General features: G+C 37.8%; 1 protein-coding gene across 6 annotated transcripts in view; it reads right to left on the bottom strand.

Moving 5' to 3' along the window:
* Positions 1-1,332: 1,332 nt before the first annotated feature.
* Positions 1,333-18,111, bottom strand: part of GTF2E1 (general transcription factor IIE subunit 1) — a 36,395-nt gene continuing 19,616 nt past the window's right edge. For all 6 annotated transcript variants that reach the window (XM_045502180.1, XM_045502179.1, XM_045502174.1 and 3 more), the window contains exons 3-5: positions 13,963-14,164; positions 7,955-8,193; positions 1,333-3,050 (exon numbers count right to left, since the gene is read on the bottom strand). In XM_045502180.1, coding sequence (XP_045358136.1) covers positions 2,623-3,050; positions 7,955-8,193; positions 13,963-14,164 — 869 coding nt within the window. In that variant the 3' untranslated portion in view covers positions 1,333-2,622. The remainder of the gene's footprint in view (positions 3,051-7,954; positions 8,194-13,962; positions 14,165-18,111) is intronic.

The following is an 18,111-nucleotide window of genomic DNA, read 5'->3' as shown; positions in this document are numbered from 1 at the left end:
AAGTTTGCTTTTGTCACTCTATTTCTTTAATTCTACTGCATATTTTCTACAAGAGCTTCTTTAAATGTCCACTTGATTCTTTTTACAAAATGGGAATATCTTTTCCACTATAACCCATTAAGACCACAGTAACTGTCATCGCTTATTATATGCATCTTTGAATACAAATATCTACCTCATAGGTTTGTTATAAAGGATTAAATGAGTTAACAGATGTAAAGCACATAGTAAGTATTATATGTTAGATACTTTCTTCTTTACACATACACATGTAGAAAACCAGAATCCTTCTATATTTAACACATAATGAATATCTTTGCCTATCAATACATTCTCTTTAATGGCTACAGAACTTCATGAAAAAATGATTTAATTCCTGATCGATGCATATTTAATATATTTATGTATCTATATTTTATTTCAAACACTGCTGCACTAGATACTTATTCATACTTGTGTCTTCACTTGTGACATTCTTCTGTAACACAAATTACACACACACACACACACACACACACACAAACACACACACACACACACACACACACACACACACACAAAGAAAGAACTAGGCCTTGAGTTATGCTTAAAGATACAGCATAGATACAGCAGAGGAGGAAATAAAGTCTGAAGACTGAGAAAGAATAGCCAATGAACTAAGGAGATCCAAGACAGCATAATGGCTAGGATGTGAAAATGTTTCAAAGAGAAAAGATGGATTACTGAGAAATAAAGGGCTGTTACACTGGACAAAGCCATTTCAGTGTAGTATAGGGCAAAACACAGACTGTAAGAAGGAGAGGAAAGGAATATGCAACTAGTCTATGATTCTTTAAGAGGCTGGTAGAGAACAGGAAAGAAAAACTAGAACAGTAGCTCTCAAAAGTAGAACATGCAAGTTAGATTCAAGAAAAAACAGCAAGAAACAATCATTCATTGAAATAAAGAGCTGACAGTTCACTTACAACTATGTTTTAAAACATCTGATTAGGGGCAACTGGCTGGCTCAGTCGAAAGAGTGTGTGACTCTTGATCTTGGGGTCTGCGAGTTCAAGCCGTATGTTGGGTATAGAAATTACTTAAATAAAAATAAGTAAGTAAGTAAATAAATAAATAAATAACCTGATTAATATTTTACTTAAATGAATTTATTCCTAGAACTATGAAAGTTTAAAAACAATGTTTAAAAGGATAAGAATAGGACCATATATACAAGATACATACATAAAAGTTATTCTTAAGGCAGCTTATTGCCAGAAAAAACTTAGACCATATACAACTGTATCTGTTATTTGAAAGAGAACTATTAAGAGAAAAAAGTCTGAAACACTGTTTTAATGGGAAGAGTATTCATTTTAATTATGCTCAAAGATGTTACAGAGCTAGAAATTAACAAATTTTGGTCGGTATAAAATAGATTTATTGTCAATATTCAATCATTAATACAACCCAAGTAAATGAAACATCACTTCATACAAGGCTCAGATACTCTAAAATCTATCTTCACACGTGTACTATAATATGATAAATACTTAAAAATTATAATGCAAGGAAAAATATTACAAAAAAAATACAATTGCTATAGACCCTTGCATGAATATTCTTTATTTTTAAAGTTCTGCCTTAGGGAATAATACCATGCTATACATCAGAACCAAAAGTAAGCTACATTCCTTGAGGTTACAATGTTCAACGATGCACTAGATGCATTCTAAAACACCATGTCAGACAAGAATCAAAAGAGAGACAAAGAAGGCCTTCAATGATGTTGAGAAAGGAAAAAAAAGAGAGGAGTAATAATTTTTATATGCTGATTTCTGCTGGAATGGCCTCATTCAACAATTTATACCACTGTAGAAGACAGGAAAAAGAAGGGAACCAGTCTCAGCTTTCCATAAAGGATGTCCAAATCAGCACAAATTCAGGCAATTGTAAAAGGCACTGTTCCCAATGCTCTCCACTCTTTAACCCTGTACAGGAAATCGTCCTATATCCATGTTTTTTTTCCTAATTTCATAAGGGCTTACCAAATATACATTCTGTTTTCTATCATCCAACAGCCAAACCAAAAGGCATGAAGCAGAACAACACACTATCAGTCAAGTCAGCTCGAAAGACACAAATTTTCATCGGAGTCTTATATATTGACTCCAATCCTCAACTGTGTGGCAATAAGAAGTTTTAAGATTTTTTTTTCTGTCACTCATCATTGATTCGCCTGTTGCCAAACTTCTTGGCAGCAATACCAGGAACTGTTGGGAATCCTTGGTGAGAACAAAACGGAGGTGATCAGTGAATTCGTATAACCTATCATAGTGGGCTTCTACAGGCAGACAGGAAGACTGCCTGCATTCATTTCAGAAGGGGAGAAAAATGGGGCAAAGATTAGGTAAATCTGAAATACAGCAAGGTATTAATACTGGAGTAATAAGAGGGAAGGAAATGCTTATAGCCAACCTACCTTTGGGGAAGCTTCTGGCATAAAAATCAAACTTTCTCTCCCATTATTCTTGAGCTCTTTACTTCAAGAAAGGCAGAACACCACTTAAACACTTTTCTTCAAAGGTAGGGAATTTCTTTTTGAAATTAGCATTGGAGAAAGGAAGAAAAGATAGGGAAAGCTCACTCAAAGAGGTCCTCAAACATGCGCTGTCCCATTGCTATGTATGCTTCCTTCTCCTCTGGTGTCATCTGGGCCACTAGCTCTGGCCGCTGGCTCACTTCACTGTAGGAGAATGGTCGGCCAGCCACCATAACAACAGGGTCATCTGCTACTTCCTCAAACTCATCGTCCTCCTCGTCGTCCTCGTCCCGATGATGCACTGCCACAGCTGCCGGTCGAGGTGGGGAGTCATCGTCTGACTCACTGGTCTCACTCTCCGAGTCACTGCCATTGGCAGCAGTGACAGGAGCAGCCGCCCCCACTGAGCCTGCTGTGGCAGAGGGGGTCTTCTTCTCATGAATGAGCAGTGCTCGCATGACCTCCTCGTTATCATCTGGCCCTGCACGGCCCTCCTCACGCTCCTGAAACGCATCTATATCTATGCCACCTGGAAGGAAAAACCCAGAAAATCAATATCCTTAAATATACAAGGCATTCCTTTATAACTAATAAAATATGTAATATTTTAATATTTAAATACATTATTATAAAGTAACACAGACTTCACTGGTTCCAGTTTTTGAACAACTGTCCATAAGAGATTCAAAATGTTTCTCACAAACTGGAATTTAAGTAGCATGGTTTAAGTGCATGGGTTCTAAGAGTAACACAGTCTGGATTCGAATCCTCATTCTTTTACATGCAAGCTATACTGCTTTGGGCAAGTTTTTAGTCTCTGAACTTTGGTACCTTTTCCTGTAAAATGGAGTGATAAAAACATCTATCTTACAGGGCTTTGGATAAGAACAAATGTAATTATGTCTATGAAGGAACAAGCACAGTAGCTGGCAAAATAGGAAATCACAAACATGGCTTCTCATCTTGCTTAGAAAGTAAAAGCCAAAAGCTTTACAATGGTCTTTAAAGTCCTACATTATCTGGAACCCCTCCTGCTCACTTACTTTCCTTTTCTCTTTCCCTTTGCTCATTCTACTCCTGCCATAGTAGCCCCCATGCTATTCCCTGCACATACCACACTCACTCCTACCTTAGGGCCTTTGTACTGCCTGTTTCCTCTACCTGGGATATTTTTCCTCTATGTATCTACATAGCTGAATCTTTCATATCTTTTATGTTTTCATTCAAATGTTGCCTTCTTTTAATTCACCCCATCCTATACTCCCAATGCTTTCTTCTTTTCCCCATAGCACTTATTTTCCAACATAATAATTTATGTCTATTGTCTTTGTCACCTCCTTTCCCAGGATGTAGGTTCTCCACAAGCAGATATTTACTTTTTTTATTCAATGATATATTCCATGCACCCAGAATAGGGCCTATCACTTCTTAGGCACTGAATTAATATTTGATGAATTGGTGAATAAATGCAGCTTTATTTTTCTGAAACAAACTAAGCGTACTTTGAACTCTTTATAAAAAGGAATCTAGTCTTAGGAACAAAGCTTCTCTCACCACATACCTATCACTTTGTGTACACATCATGAAAAATTACACATAAAAAAATTAAAGAAAAACATTTGTATTCTGTATTCTGAATACCAAATATACTAGCATTTAAAAAATATAAAAGAATTAGGGACACCTAGGTGGCTCAGTTGGTTGGGTGTCCAACTCTTGATTTTGGCTAAGGTTGTGATCTCATGGTTCATGGGATTGAGCCCCACATTGCAGAGCCCACTTGGGAATTTATCTCTCTCTCTGCCCCTTCCCCTGTTTGTCGGTGCACTCTCTCTCTCTCAAAATAAATAAACATTAAAAAAAATTGGGGCGCCTGGGTGGCTCAATTGGTTAAGCGTCCGATTTCAGCTCTGGTCGTGATCTCACAGTTCACGGGTTCAAGCCCCACATCAGGCTCTGTGCTAACAGCTCAGAGACTAGAGCCTGCTTCAGATTCTGTGTCTCCCTCTCTCTGCCCTTCCCCTGCTCACACTCTGTCTCTCTCTCTCTCTCAAAAATAAAATAAACATTAAAAAAGTTTTTTTAAATAATAAAACATAAAAGGATTAAAAATATTCTTTGGAACCTAACTCTCTGATTCAAATCTTGACTCTAACGGTTATTAGCTGTATGATTTTGGCCAAGTTACTTCATCTCTCTCTGCTTCAATATCTGTGAAGCGCTTAGAATAAACTTGGCACTTGGATTAGTGTTATCTATCATCATCATCAACAACAAAAAGCCCAGAAATGGGGCACCTGGGTGGCTCAGTCAGTTAAGTGTCTGACTTGGCCTCAGGTCATGATCTCATATTCATGAGTTTGAGCCCCTCATTGGGCTCCACACTGACAATGTGGAGCCTGCTTGGGATTCTGTCTCCCTTTCTGCCCCTCCCCCAACTGTGTATACACGTATGCTCTCTCTCTGTCAAAACAAATAAATAAACTTAACAAAAAAAAAAAAAAAAAGCCCAGAAATGACCAACTCCGGCCATGAATGAAGTGAAATCATCTTCTCATTAACACACTAGGATGGATTAGTGTAACCCTGGACAATTTAGAAAGTGTAGAACTCCTGAGAGAAGAGAATAGGCAACTAAGAGACAGAAAGGGAAACAGGAACTGAGAAGTTAAAAGTTCAAGTTAGAGAAAGTTCAAGAAAAGTTCAAGAAGTTCCAAGTTAGAGAAAATAGGCTTCTGGTATCATGGATGTAAAAATGAGAATTAAAGTCAAACTTCACTACTTTAAAACACTGCCGAAGGCTGAGGCTCCCCCCCGCCCGCAGAGTCCTTACTGCCAATGCAGTATTTCGATAGGAAAAAAAAGACAAGGAATTGTCTCTAAAGCAATCATTGCTTTGAGAAGAATTTTCCAATAAGCTTAATATTATTACCAACATAGGATTTTGATTAATGTTTAAAGTAAATATAAAATTAGGGGCAAAGCAATTTAGTTTCATAAACTGAATAGTCACATCTAAAAGATTTATGACAAGGGTCTTGAGAGGTTTGGGGGAAAAAAGGAACCATTCTGTTACAGATGAAGACAGAAAGAAAATAAGGATAAATGAGCAAATTTCTGGATGGTAAAGTAGAAACACTAGTTCCAAGCACAGTCTTATTTAATAGAGTTATAAATTACAAAGAAGATGTATATAACAGGAAATTGTCAAGTTCACTGATGATGCTAAGCAATTCTGGATGCTTAAAGGCCAAACTAGTGGCAAAAAAAACATACATAAGAGGAGCTGAAAGTTGTATAAATGGCAGAAAACTGGCGGATTTCTTTCTATACCAGCAAGTGTAAAAAATCTGCCCACAAAAAAATAATCTAAAAGATATTGAAAGACCTGGTCCAAGCTATCTGATACAGGGCAAGGGAGGGTCTTTAAAAATCCCTGCACATGTTTCTGAAGTTGTTGGTCTTAATATGCTTCTAGACACAGAGCAACAAGCATCAGGTAAAAATCAGGATACTGGAAGTAAAACTCAAATCATTAATGATGAATCTATGCATGGACAACATAATTTGTTCTGGTCGCTGGATATTAAGTATATTATGGTTGGAAAAGGCCCAGAAAAAGACAATTAAAATAAAACAAAAAATGTAGATGAAGGTGGAATGGGGGAAGAGGACTATTTATAAGGAAAGCAGCTTTCAGTATACTAATGAGCACCTGATAGAATCTATAAAATTCTGAAAGATATTAAAATGACTTGAAGTCTGAGGAAAATTAAGTGTTGGACAGGGGCGCCTGGGTGGCTTAGTCAGTTAAGTATCCAACTTCAGCTCTGGTCATGAGCTCACAGTTCATGAGTTTAATTCCCCCATAGGGCTCTGTGCTGACAGCTAAGAGTCTGAAGCCTGCTTCAGATTCTGTGTCTCCCTCTCTCTGCCCATCCGCTGCTCACACTTGGTCTCTCTCTCTCTCTCTCTCTCTCTAAGATAAAATAAACATTTTAAAAAAGTGTTGGACAAAGAAGTCTCACTTCACACTCACTAGACAGAGCCTATTCTGTCATAAAACTTAAGACAAATTTAGACATCTTAGTATCCTATTTTATATAGGAAGAAATATTGACAAGTCTGAATTGGGTAAACTATGACTTTTTAAAGGCCTTTATGATTCAAATTCTATCATTCTAGGAACTGAACACATCGAATGTTAAGCTTATGAGACTTATTTTGTTCAATTTTGTTTCTAAGTTCAAAGAAAAGGTTTGGTAGCTTTAAGAACAGGCAGGAGGCCAAGTTGGAGAAAACGAGACTCCTCAGTAGTTCACAGCCTCACTCCTATATAATCTAAAACAATTTGAATCAAAATAACTAAACACCAGAGCCAAGCTAATCAGCCGGAAGGAGCTAGAGAGTGCCCTATGGTTCCCAAGGAAAACTTTTTTTCCAACTAGAATTCAAACACCAAAGAGAATCACAGTAGAGGTATTACCTGATTTTATCCACACTACTTTTTTAATTATTTGCATACACAGTATGCTATAATTAGTAAAGAAATGCAAATCATAAAGGGAAAAGAGGTTAGAGAAATACCAAAACACAAGAGGTTTTCAGTTACTGATAATTCTTTACCATTACAGAACAATACTCAGATGATATGTTAGAAATGATGCATAACCTGGGAATAGAATCACATAGATTCTAATGCTGATGAAACATAACCAGAGGTACAGACTCCTTTTCATCTCTGCTTCCCAGTTTCTGAGTAATCTTTGTCCAGTCTGAGTCTTGTATTTTCTATATACTCCCAAACATCACCACCCAAAGTCTGATTCCTTAAAGTTTTAAAAAGTAAAATGCTGTAGTTTTCAAACTGCTGGTTATTATGTAATTTTCAACCCTTTACGGATCACTGAGATTTCTAAAATCTAATATGGAGTTCTGTCAATCTTCTTGGATGGTAAGAATCCATAATCCTTTACTCAGGTAGCTTCTTTTTATCTTTTTCAGGTAGCACAAACTCCTTAGTGTTCATGAGGAGACAACATATAAGAGTCTGGACTAGTGTATAGTTTTAGCTCCCAATTCAGAGAAATAAAAATGCAGAAGTTAGGGCAACAAGAGAATAAAGAAGAGGTGAATTTGTCCACTTTGAACATAATAGCACTTTTCCACAAAATTAAGACAATGAAATGGTAATTTCTTAAATCTGAAAATGGAGATTTAAAAAGGGTCTACTTATTTCAACTAAGTTGAAGGGTAATACAAATATATAATTGTTGGTTTTAATGCTTATTGCTGAATTTCTTACTTCCTCCTATAATGCACGTTTTATAAAACAAACATAACGAAATGCCAATAAAACTAAGAACTGCCCACTAAGTCAAGTTCATTTTCTACTGAACCCAAGATACTCATTTTACTGACTTCTACTCTTACCTTCCTTCATCTCTTCAGAATTATATGCTCCTTGGACAGTGCTCTCTCTCAACCAAATGGGTCTCTCTTTGGCAGATTTCCCCTCTAGTGAAGCTCTATGATCTTCTTGGTCATCCATGTTAATGACAACATTCTGAGTGTATAAGTCCTCATAGGAGGGACCTTTGGTGGCCCATGCTTCCCGGTGGTGCCCACCTGCCAGGCCAGCAGCTCCAGCAGTGGTTGCTGCACGGTCCTTGCTATAAAAAAGATTAGAAGAGGGCAGAAAGAAGAAAAAGTAAAGTTTTGGTGTTGGAAAACAAGTGCAGTTGCGGGGGGAGGTGGGGTGGTTACTGAAGAATTACAAATAAATGCTATCTAGCAATCATGCACACATGCTTAAACAATTCTGAGAAAACTCTTATAACTCAGTGTATCATACTTGTATTTAACTTCCTCAAACACTAGATCATCTGATATATATACAAATTAATAAGGTTTCATAATTTAAGATATCTCAGTAAATCTACTTAAGGAGAAGAGACAATAATAAAGGTGACATAATCCACTTAAAGACACTAGTCTGGCAAAAATCCCTGTTATACCTTTCATGAGTACTTTGTTTAAAAACAAAAAAAAAAAACCCAAACAAACAAAACATGTTACATTTTTAAAACACTCTCTCACCTGAACCAAGAACGTTTCAAAGTGGTTCTGTGTGTTTTTCCTCTTTGTGTGCCGAGAAGCTAGCAAAGTATTCTACAAAACCAGCCTCAACTTAGAATTAATGTTCCCCTCTTGCTATTCACCAAAAAGGCATATCATTATGCACAATTAACCTCTTTTCTACTGAGTTGTATCTTTCCATTTCTGTACCTATGCTGACTCTCGTATCCATCCCCAACCATTATTTCTACCCTGCAGTAACCATGATCTATTTCTCAGTCTATTTTGTTTTGCTTTTTACCTCTGCCACCCATGATCTTCTTAGCCTGTTCCAGGCTTGATCATTCCTTATCTTTCTCTAGTCACTTATGTTATCTCCTATTAGTTAAGTTTTCAGTCTTTCTGCTATTCCCTGTTTTATCTGCTTGTTTCACTTTCAGTCCATTCCACATTCTTTTGAATGTACTTGATTGTGTGTCTAGGCTTATGCCTGGTCTTTCTCTGCCTGCTACTGATACTTTTTCTGCATCAGCTTCTATGCATAGGTCTCCCTCCATCTCTGTTTAGAAAGCTATGTTTTATCCCTATGAACTATCTTCATGTTTCATGAACTACCTGCTTATTTAGTGCCTGCTCTGTATCTTTTCTGACACCTTTTGCTGTATTCCCTCAAGTATCTATTGACTGATTCTTGTAGCCCATTTTTCCTTTACTTCTCTTCCATTTTCCTCTGAATCTCTTCCATGGATCCTAGACTGTGTGGAGCCCTGTCTCATCTCAGCCTAATGAACACTTCTTCATTGGCTTTATGTCCTGTATTTCTCTCTCTCAGAAATCATTCACTATTTTCCCTTCTCTTTGGTCCTACATCATTTCTGCTTACTACACTGCTCTTCTTCCTGGGCCTGCTAACATCTACTTGAGTTTTTTGTTTGTTTTGTTTAGTTTTTACTACATGCTTATGCAAGATTTCTGTCATGTAGATCTCCATCCATGTATCTGCTTGGCCCATTACATCTCAACCTAGGAACACTGTGTCTAATCACCCTCTGGAGGTAATCATGGGCTTATTCTATCACTCCTGTTCTCCCTCTGGATATTTACAAGCTCACTGCCACTTTTGCTATCAAAAAAAATGTGCTCTTTCCAGTTGTCCAAACCATGCTGATCCGTGCCTCTGGCTGTGCCATTCTGTCTCACAGACTTTGTCCCAGTTATCTGCTCTCCCACTCTGACTCTGGGCCTACTAGGCATCTCTCTGTACCCAATCCGTCTATTTGCACCTTGTAGTTTAAAAGTCTTGTTATGGTTGCAATTAACTGGTTTCTTCCTACCTTTTCTTTCTTACTGCATTCATCTAATGTTACTTTTTGCACTCTTTACTATGTATGTCTCAATTTAATCCATATCTGTTCCTAGTCACTCTCATAGCTATCTCCTTCCTAGTTCCATGTTGTCTTCTAAAAGGCTATGTCACTGCCTTCGCTATAATCTGACTCTGCTTGCTCTGGTATATAAGTTGCTTTTTGAATTTTGGTCTCCCTTGTGCATATACTTTCCTTTCTCATCTCTTCTCTCTTCTCTGAATACAATGATCTTCATTTATATGTTTCTGTGCTCCCTCTATATTCTGACCCTCTCCTTTCTCACTTAGTTTCCTGGACTCCTTTTAATGTCTCTTCTGTCCTTAGCCAAAATCCTTATCTTGCTGTACTGAGCCAGTCTGTCCCAAACGTGCCTCCCTGAGCTAGCCTTATGCCTTTTCTGTCTCCACCCACTCAATTTTTCTCTAGCTCTGGTCTGGCCAACTATATCCCTGCCCTTATCTGTCTCCTTCATCCAGACTCTTAGATGATTTACTCTTTCTGAAGCTATTGTTTCTTGCTATAAAATCTAGAATACATAGTATTCATCTATGCTCTATCTTTAGCATTAAGTCTGAAACCTATCTTCTGAAGGTCAACAAGTATTCAGTACTTGAGTAGAGAAGAACAAGAAGAGTGAAGGAAAAGAAGAGGACATTTAAAACAAATATTAGCAGGAGATTACTTTTAAAAAGTCTTTGTTTTCAGTACTTCATTGTAGAAACTAAATATTGGTTTTACTCCAGTTTGAAGCAGGAAGTATTTGACCACAAGTTAAACCAATTTTTTAAATTTGGAAAAAAATTTTTAAAAGGTATTTTTAACCAGAGAGAATTGACTGTACAGATTTTTATCTCTACCTTCACCACAGTTACAGACAAATCTAAATTATCAGCAAATGTGACACTAAAGAAAACCCAGATGAGACAGGTAGGTTCACCTCTTCTGCATATTTAAATTTCGTCTATGGAAAAAATGTACACATTCTACTTAAAGATGACAAAAGTGACAATTCAGTTTTGAATCTTTTTACATTATCTAAGAAATTTTAGAACTTTCAAGACATATAACTCACTCGGGTGAGGGAGGACTATTATTTCAAACTAAAATTTTAAAGATCTTCAAGGTGACTGTTAGGTAACAGATGACAAAAAAAAGAGATTACTGAAAAGAATTCCACTTAAGAAAGACAGAAAGACTTTAAATATCACCAATGGGTTGACTTGCTAAAGGGCTATAACCGTCCATCAGCTCTTAGGTTAAGTCTACCCACAGCCCTTCACAGGGGCCTTTGGTTTTCTAACCTGGGGATAAGCTAGAATTTAGTTGGTTACAGATCAGTAACCAAACTAAATTAAGTCTTTTTTTTTTTTTTTTTTTAATCAATGAATTACTATCATCTCTGAGTGCTCATGCCACTCTACTGATGTTTCTTTTCTTATGCCTAAGGCAAAACAGCTATTACAGAATTGTTATCCTCCAAAACAGATCCTACAGTACAGAAATGCTAAATTCATATCCCTTTCAAGATGTCATATCTAGGCAGTGGAGTTTGTCAAATGCATGGTGAGGCCATCTCCACCAAGGTAACACCTTTTAACCTAGTTCCAATGGTCCTTCTCCTGACCACATGGAAACAACTGGACTTAGCAGTTCCAGATATCCCATTCTATCTCTCTTGCCTGCCCCCATTTCCGCCTTTCTTCTCTAGTGACCAACCTGTTGGAGAGCCTTTCCTGATCATTTATTTCCTTTATTTCCTGATCCTTCTTCATCCCTGAAGTAACCATCATTCCTAAGGAGAAACCAGGTGACTAGATACAGAGCTGCTGTTGGGCCTCTAGCATCACTGTACCACTAAGATTTGTCTCTGGTATGGAGTGAGGGATATCTAAATAAATCTCCTGGAATGGAGGTGAATTGCAGTAGGAGGGGAATATTAGAGGCATGATGTCAGTGGTGGTGGTGAAAGAATGCTATCGTAGTGGGAAAGCATCTTCATAAACAGGAAAATAACTGTACTCAGAGGAGGAAGCACAAGAATAATCTGCAGATAGAATTGCATTGTGTAGAAAACAATTAGAGAATACTGAGGTATATTTCAACATGAAATAACCCACAGGCTTAGAAAATTATGTTTTTGCAAAATCAATTTGCCTCATAGGCTTCTACATCAGAGTTACAGTATTACAGAAGTCAACAGAAAAAGATATACAAAATAAATACTTGATAAGAGACCAAAGACCAGTAACAAAAATTTAAGGCTATCTGTGATGTGGATGATACTAGTTGCCTACCAATTGTGGTTTCTCTCTTTGCTTATTGGTCTTATTCAACTACAGATGGCTGTTTGCTCCAAAGGACTCAGGGGCCTTCCCCAGCCCTAGGAGGTAAACCTTAACTAGTCTAAATACCAATCATGTGATCTCACTACCTTTGCCAGATTCTGGTTTAGAAATATACATATAAATAATTCTGGCTAGTGAGATGTTAGGATAGAGTAGGATGAAGGTTGTCCTCTGGGAAAGCCTTCTTCAATCTTAAATTAGGACACCAGGAAGAAACAGTCTCTCTTTCTACATTTGGACATTTTCTTCTACATGTGATACCTATAAAGACACAGCCATCTTAGGCTAGCTCCCCTCATGGTTCCATGAGGACAACCAATAGGCCGAGTACAGCACAGTATAAACATAGATCCTTGAGGATATAACCGAGCTGTGAAATTAATTGAACTGTACTACCTCAGCACTTCTGGTCACACTAGACAGATTTTTCTTACTGAATGTTCAAGCTACTTTTTGTTTGGTTTTCCATAATCACAGGTAAAGGCATCCTAACTGATCCATGATGCCAGACTAGAAAATTAGTAACAACATATAAATACAAAAGTTTCTATACAATTGGATTGTTTTTTAACTATCCAAAAGAAACTCAATTTGCTCAGGACTCCAGAACTGGCTTTTCTATAACATTAGCACCAGAGCATATAAAATACTGAGAGCACTCCTGAACAGCATACAGTTATAATTGCTACGCAAGGGTATAAACTCTAAGCCCTTAGGTGGACACTAGAAAGAAGAAAGAAATGCGGTAGAGTAGGAAAACACCCCCTAACTCCAATTCACATTTATGATTTTCTTATAAGAATACAAACCACTTTCTGCAGTATGCCAAAACTAAGGTTGCTTCTGTAATTCAAACATTAAGGTATACTAATAAAAACAGGGAGCCACAGTAAAAAGTATTAACACATTAAAAAGAAGATATTATCTCATATGTCACACCTACTATACTTTACTTTCAAAGAAGTTGCATTGAAAACTAAGGAAGGCATGAAATGTATGGTTAAAATGCTTCAAAGAAAAAAAAAAGCTGGGGCACCTGGGTGGCTCAGTCGGTTAAGCATCCGACTTCAGCTTAGGTCATGATCTCATGGTTCGTGGGTTCGAGCCCCACATTGGGCTCTGTGCTGATAGCTCAGAGCCTGGAGCCTGCTTCAGATTCTGTGTCTCCCTCTCTCTCTGCCCCTCCCCTTCCCATGCTCTGTGTGTGTCTCTCTCTCAAAAATAAATAAATATTTTTAAAAGTTTAAAAAAAAAAGAAAAAAAAGAAAAAACAAATGCTGTGTTCTTTAAAGAACTTCATCCTTCAGAACTTGGCTAGGAAAATTCAAATATCCCCAAGAGGCACCACCAATTTAGGATTAGCTAACAACTGGCTGAGTTGCAGCAGGTCAAAGCCGAGTGAATAGTTGAAGTCAAACTTGACTATTTAAAGATTTTGCCTAAGGCCCACACTGCTCTGCATTCAGTACAAACAACTTTCATCACGGGCACAATAAGACAAATGTGGTAGAGCTGAGAATCTATGTAACATGCGTCTTTAGTCTCCTGGGTAGATTACTTACTCACTTCTGCTCCCCAAAGTACAGGTGGTTAAAACAAGGGCAAACTTAAAAGTGTTCTTCATAAGAGCACAGGGCCTACATTCACTCACCTTTGTTTTAAGGCTGGTATTTCTGTGGGTTCTGGCTCAAGTATTTCATAGGCTAAGTTCACATCCTCTGTTTCCCGAAGCAAAGCATAAATGGGCTCAATTTGTTCATTAAATCTTGCCAAAAGTGTGCGTGCGTCTTTTTTGGGCATTGCTGATTCATCTTCTTCTACCTCTGTATGGCAAAAAGTACAGCGGAAAGTTCCTACAGAGAAAACAAAAGTCTCAGGTCAGGCAAGATAAATTCTCAAGACTAGCCTTTAGCAAACAGTTTATATCTCCATCCCCCTCTAGCATGTTATTATTAAAACCTTCAAATACAGAGAAGTTGAAAGAATTTTACATTGAACATCCCTGTGCCCACCAACGAGATTCTACAATCAACATTTATCATGTATCTTTCCATCTATCATTTTTTAAATCCATTTTAAAGTAATTTCACCTTTAAATGCAGCACAGCAAAGTTTTTAATCATATTTCTAACATGTTTACACTTATTTTAACTTAAAACCAAAATCTTTACAACTGACCACTGAAACCTGCACCCTTCTCCAACAGCCTTCCTTTTGCACATTACAAACTGGGGCCTGCATTATGAGGAAAGCCAGGTAAATATCTAAAGCCAAGTCTCTAGGCATCCTGTACATTGTCAGAGGCTATTTCTTCAAACTTATTAACCATTTGTATCTAACAAATTTAACCTATCCCTTTCCAAATTAAAGTTCAAGAAGTCTTTATTTTTCTTATTTCTATATCCCCCACATTGAACTTGTAACTAAATTAGTAGTAATTCCTTAGAATTCCTTAGAACATCTCAGATTTTTCATTTCTGCTGTCATTTCACTAATCTAGGCCCCCACTACTCAGCCTGAAATAGCTGCCTTAATCTGGTCTTTGGCCCCCCCACCCCCACCCCCACGTTCTTGGCTCTCCAACTCCAAGAACTTTTGTCCTATGCCACCACTTTTGTCCTCTCATCCCCCTGCTCTTCTTAAAGTCTATCCAGTGTCTGAATTTCTAAAGTCCACAGCATCCAATCTAAATTTCTCATCCTAATACTCAAACCCTGTATAATTTGACCCCAAAACATCAAAACCCAACCACAGTCCTTGACCTGCCAAGTAAATTCAAACACTTGAGAGATGATATCCTAGACATTAATATTTATTTTATTTGTATAGTGCTTTCTGTATATAAAATGCTTCCGTGTACACTTTTTGATCTTATACTAATTCTCTAAAGTGATACCAGAACTGAGGCTCTGAGGAGTTTTGTGACTGGTCTGAAGTCACACAGCCAATAAAAGTAGTTACAGCAGCTGTTGTATATACCTTGTACTTACTAAATTATTGCCAACACTGTAAGGCTAGTGTAATTATTGCCCATTTAAATCTAAAATTCAGAGATTCTAAGGCGTTAAGTAACTCGCTCAAGATCAGACAACTACTAATTGTGTGTAGGGGGCAGGATTCAAACCCAAACTATTATGCTGAAACTTATACTCTTACACTACATAACAGTCCACACCACTAATCCCACTTGGATCTCCAGTTTGGTTCTTATCCCCAAAGCCAGAGATATGCATCCTTCATTTCTAACCCAATTTACTTGAGGGATTAAGAGAGATCACCTATGTCCTTAGTGCCTGGTGCACAGTAAGCACACAAACATTTAGTTTTAAAAAGCTCTGTATGTGATTGATACATAACCCCCTCCAACCCCTCTTTTCCTGGTAAGGAATAAGTAAACTAGGCATCTCTGCCTCAACATAACACTAGATCCTACTGACATATTTCAAGTAGAATAAGTTTCTTTGCTGCTCCTCACACACAAACAGCCAATATCATGTAAATTCTTTGTTCACATACCCTGTCTAAAATAGTCTTCATCCATCTTCCTACTGCCAAAATGGTACCCGATCTTTTACATCTATTCCAAATAAATGAGAAAGAGAAACAAAAGCAGCTCCTCACAGCTGGGACGTGGCCTAGCACTCATAGCTAGGTTGTGATATTTTTCTGTCAAACAGAATCTCACAGATCACCAACATCAGACAAGATCTTCTGTGTCCATGATGGGAGTGAGGCAAAACCAAGCCTGTCTGAGTCTGAGACTGTCTGAGTACAGACAAAAGCAAGGTCTCTGTACAACCATAAAAAAATCCCAGCTAACATGAATGAATGCTTCTTTACCAATTACACTTCTAGCTTCACCCTGTCCTCTTCTCCTAGAAAAGATTTCTTAAAACACCCAATCACAGAATTATCCCTACTCTTTAACAGCACCCAAAGCAAAGCAAACCCCCACCATTTCCCTAATCCTCCCCAAATTACCTAACAAAAACCCAAATTCTCTAAGTCTGTCCAGCTTGGTCTTACTGAGACACTGCAGGTTCCTCATGATGTATGGGTTCCCTTGCTACAGAAAGCATCAATAAACCCAACTTTGTTTACCTATGGGTGTGCACCTGATGGTCTTTGACTAATGGACACCAGAATAAAGACTCTAGCTTAAGTAACTAGACAAGGATACTATTTACCAATTAAAGAAAGAGAGAAAGAACAGGTTTTTTTTGCTTTGTAGGGAAAAGATTAAAAGTTGCTTTTTATATCTGAATCCATATATACCAATGGCCATCAAAATGGATATGTTAGAAGCCAACTTATAATAACTGCTTAGAGCTCAAGAATGGGGGTTAGAAATTCTGACAGGAGAATCAACAACATGGAGGTAACTAAAGCCATTAAGCAGATCTGAGTAGCCAAAAAGGGTAATAGGAGGGAGCAGCATAGAAAGTCAAGGTATAAACCCAAGGAAAGAAGAAGCCTTGAGACAAATGGTACAACCAGAGGGACAGGACAGTGTTTCAAGGAGGAAATGGTGTGGTGTTAATTTTTCAAGATCAACAAGAATAGAAAACCAGCTTTTACATTTAGTAACAAAGGATAATGAGTAACCTTAGCTAGAGAGGTTTTAGTTGGTATGCTCTCTTATTCTCTGACTATTCCTGGCTGCTTCAGCCTCTTCTCTTCAACGGAAATATAAATATAAACTATGTGAAAGTGAAAAATCATTTAAGTGAGGTCTAAAATCAGCTCTCAAATACTTGAATTAAAAAAAAAAAAGAAAACCACACTCAGGGCACCTGGGTGGCTCAGTTGGTTGGGTGCCCCACTTCAGCTCAGGTCATGATCTTGCAGTCTGTGAGTTCAAGCCCCACACTGGGGTCTGTGCTGACAGCTCAGAGCCTGGAGCCTGCTTTGGATTCTGTTGTCTCCCTCTCTCTCTGCCCCTCCTCCGCTCACACTCTGTCTCTCTCAAAAATAAATAAACATTTAAAACAAAAGTTAAGGGGAAAAAACACACTGATGTAGGACTTCCATCACTGTTGAAAAGACTGGCACTTACAGAGACCACCACTGAGAACTAGAGAATACTGCAGAAAAATTATCTAATTCAGTAGCTTTCAAAAATACTTTTAAAGGAAAAAATCCCCTTCCGTACGTCAAGAAGTACCTAACAGATAAACCTAAAAGCAAGTGCTCTGGTGAGGCGCAGAAAGACATTTAAGACAAATGGGAACACTATAAATCCTCTCAATGTATGTCTTCAAAGCATCACTACCCAGCCTCCTCAATGTCTTGCACCAGACACTTTGTTTACTCTGCTGGGAATGTTTTCCCTCCACATAGTCAAATGGCTAGTCTCCTAACTTAACTTCAGGTCTTTACTTAAACATCACCTCAGTGAGGCCTTCCTTAGCCAACTGTATCTAACATTTCACCACTGCCCTATCCTTTTTTTTTTTTAATTGTTTTTCTCTTTTTAATGTTTATTTTTGAGAGAGAGAGTGTGGAGGAGGGGCAGAGAGAGAGGGAGACACAGAATCCGAAGCAGGCTCCAGGCTCTGAGCTGTCAGCACAGAACCCGATGCAGGGCTCAAATTCACAAACCACAAGATCATGACCTGAGCTGAAGTCGGATGCTTAACCGACTGAGCCACCCAGGCGCCCCATGCCCTATCCTTTTTTTCCCCTTAACATTTGTCACCATCCAACACATATTATTTATCTAGTTTATTAGATTATTTATCATTAAAATTATCATGTTACAACCAAAGTTTTTTAAAAAATCCTCACAAATATCCCATTT

This window comes from Leopardus geoffroyi, chromosome C2, assembly GCF_018350155.1.
Source record: "Leopardus geoffroyi isolate Oge1 chromosome C2, O.geoffroyi_Oge1_pat1.0, whole genome shotgun sequence".
Lineage (NCBI taxonomy): Eukaryota > Metazoa > Chordata > Mammalia > Carnivora > Felidae > Leopardus > Leopardus geoffroyi.
The sequence above is the reverse complement of the archived record's forward strand: the minus strand, read 5'-3'. Positions and strand labels throughout refer to the sequence as shown.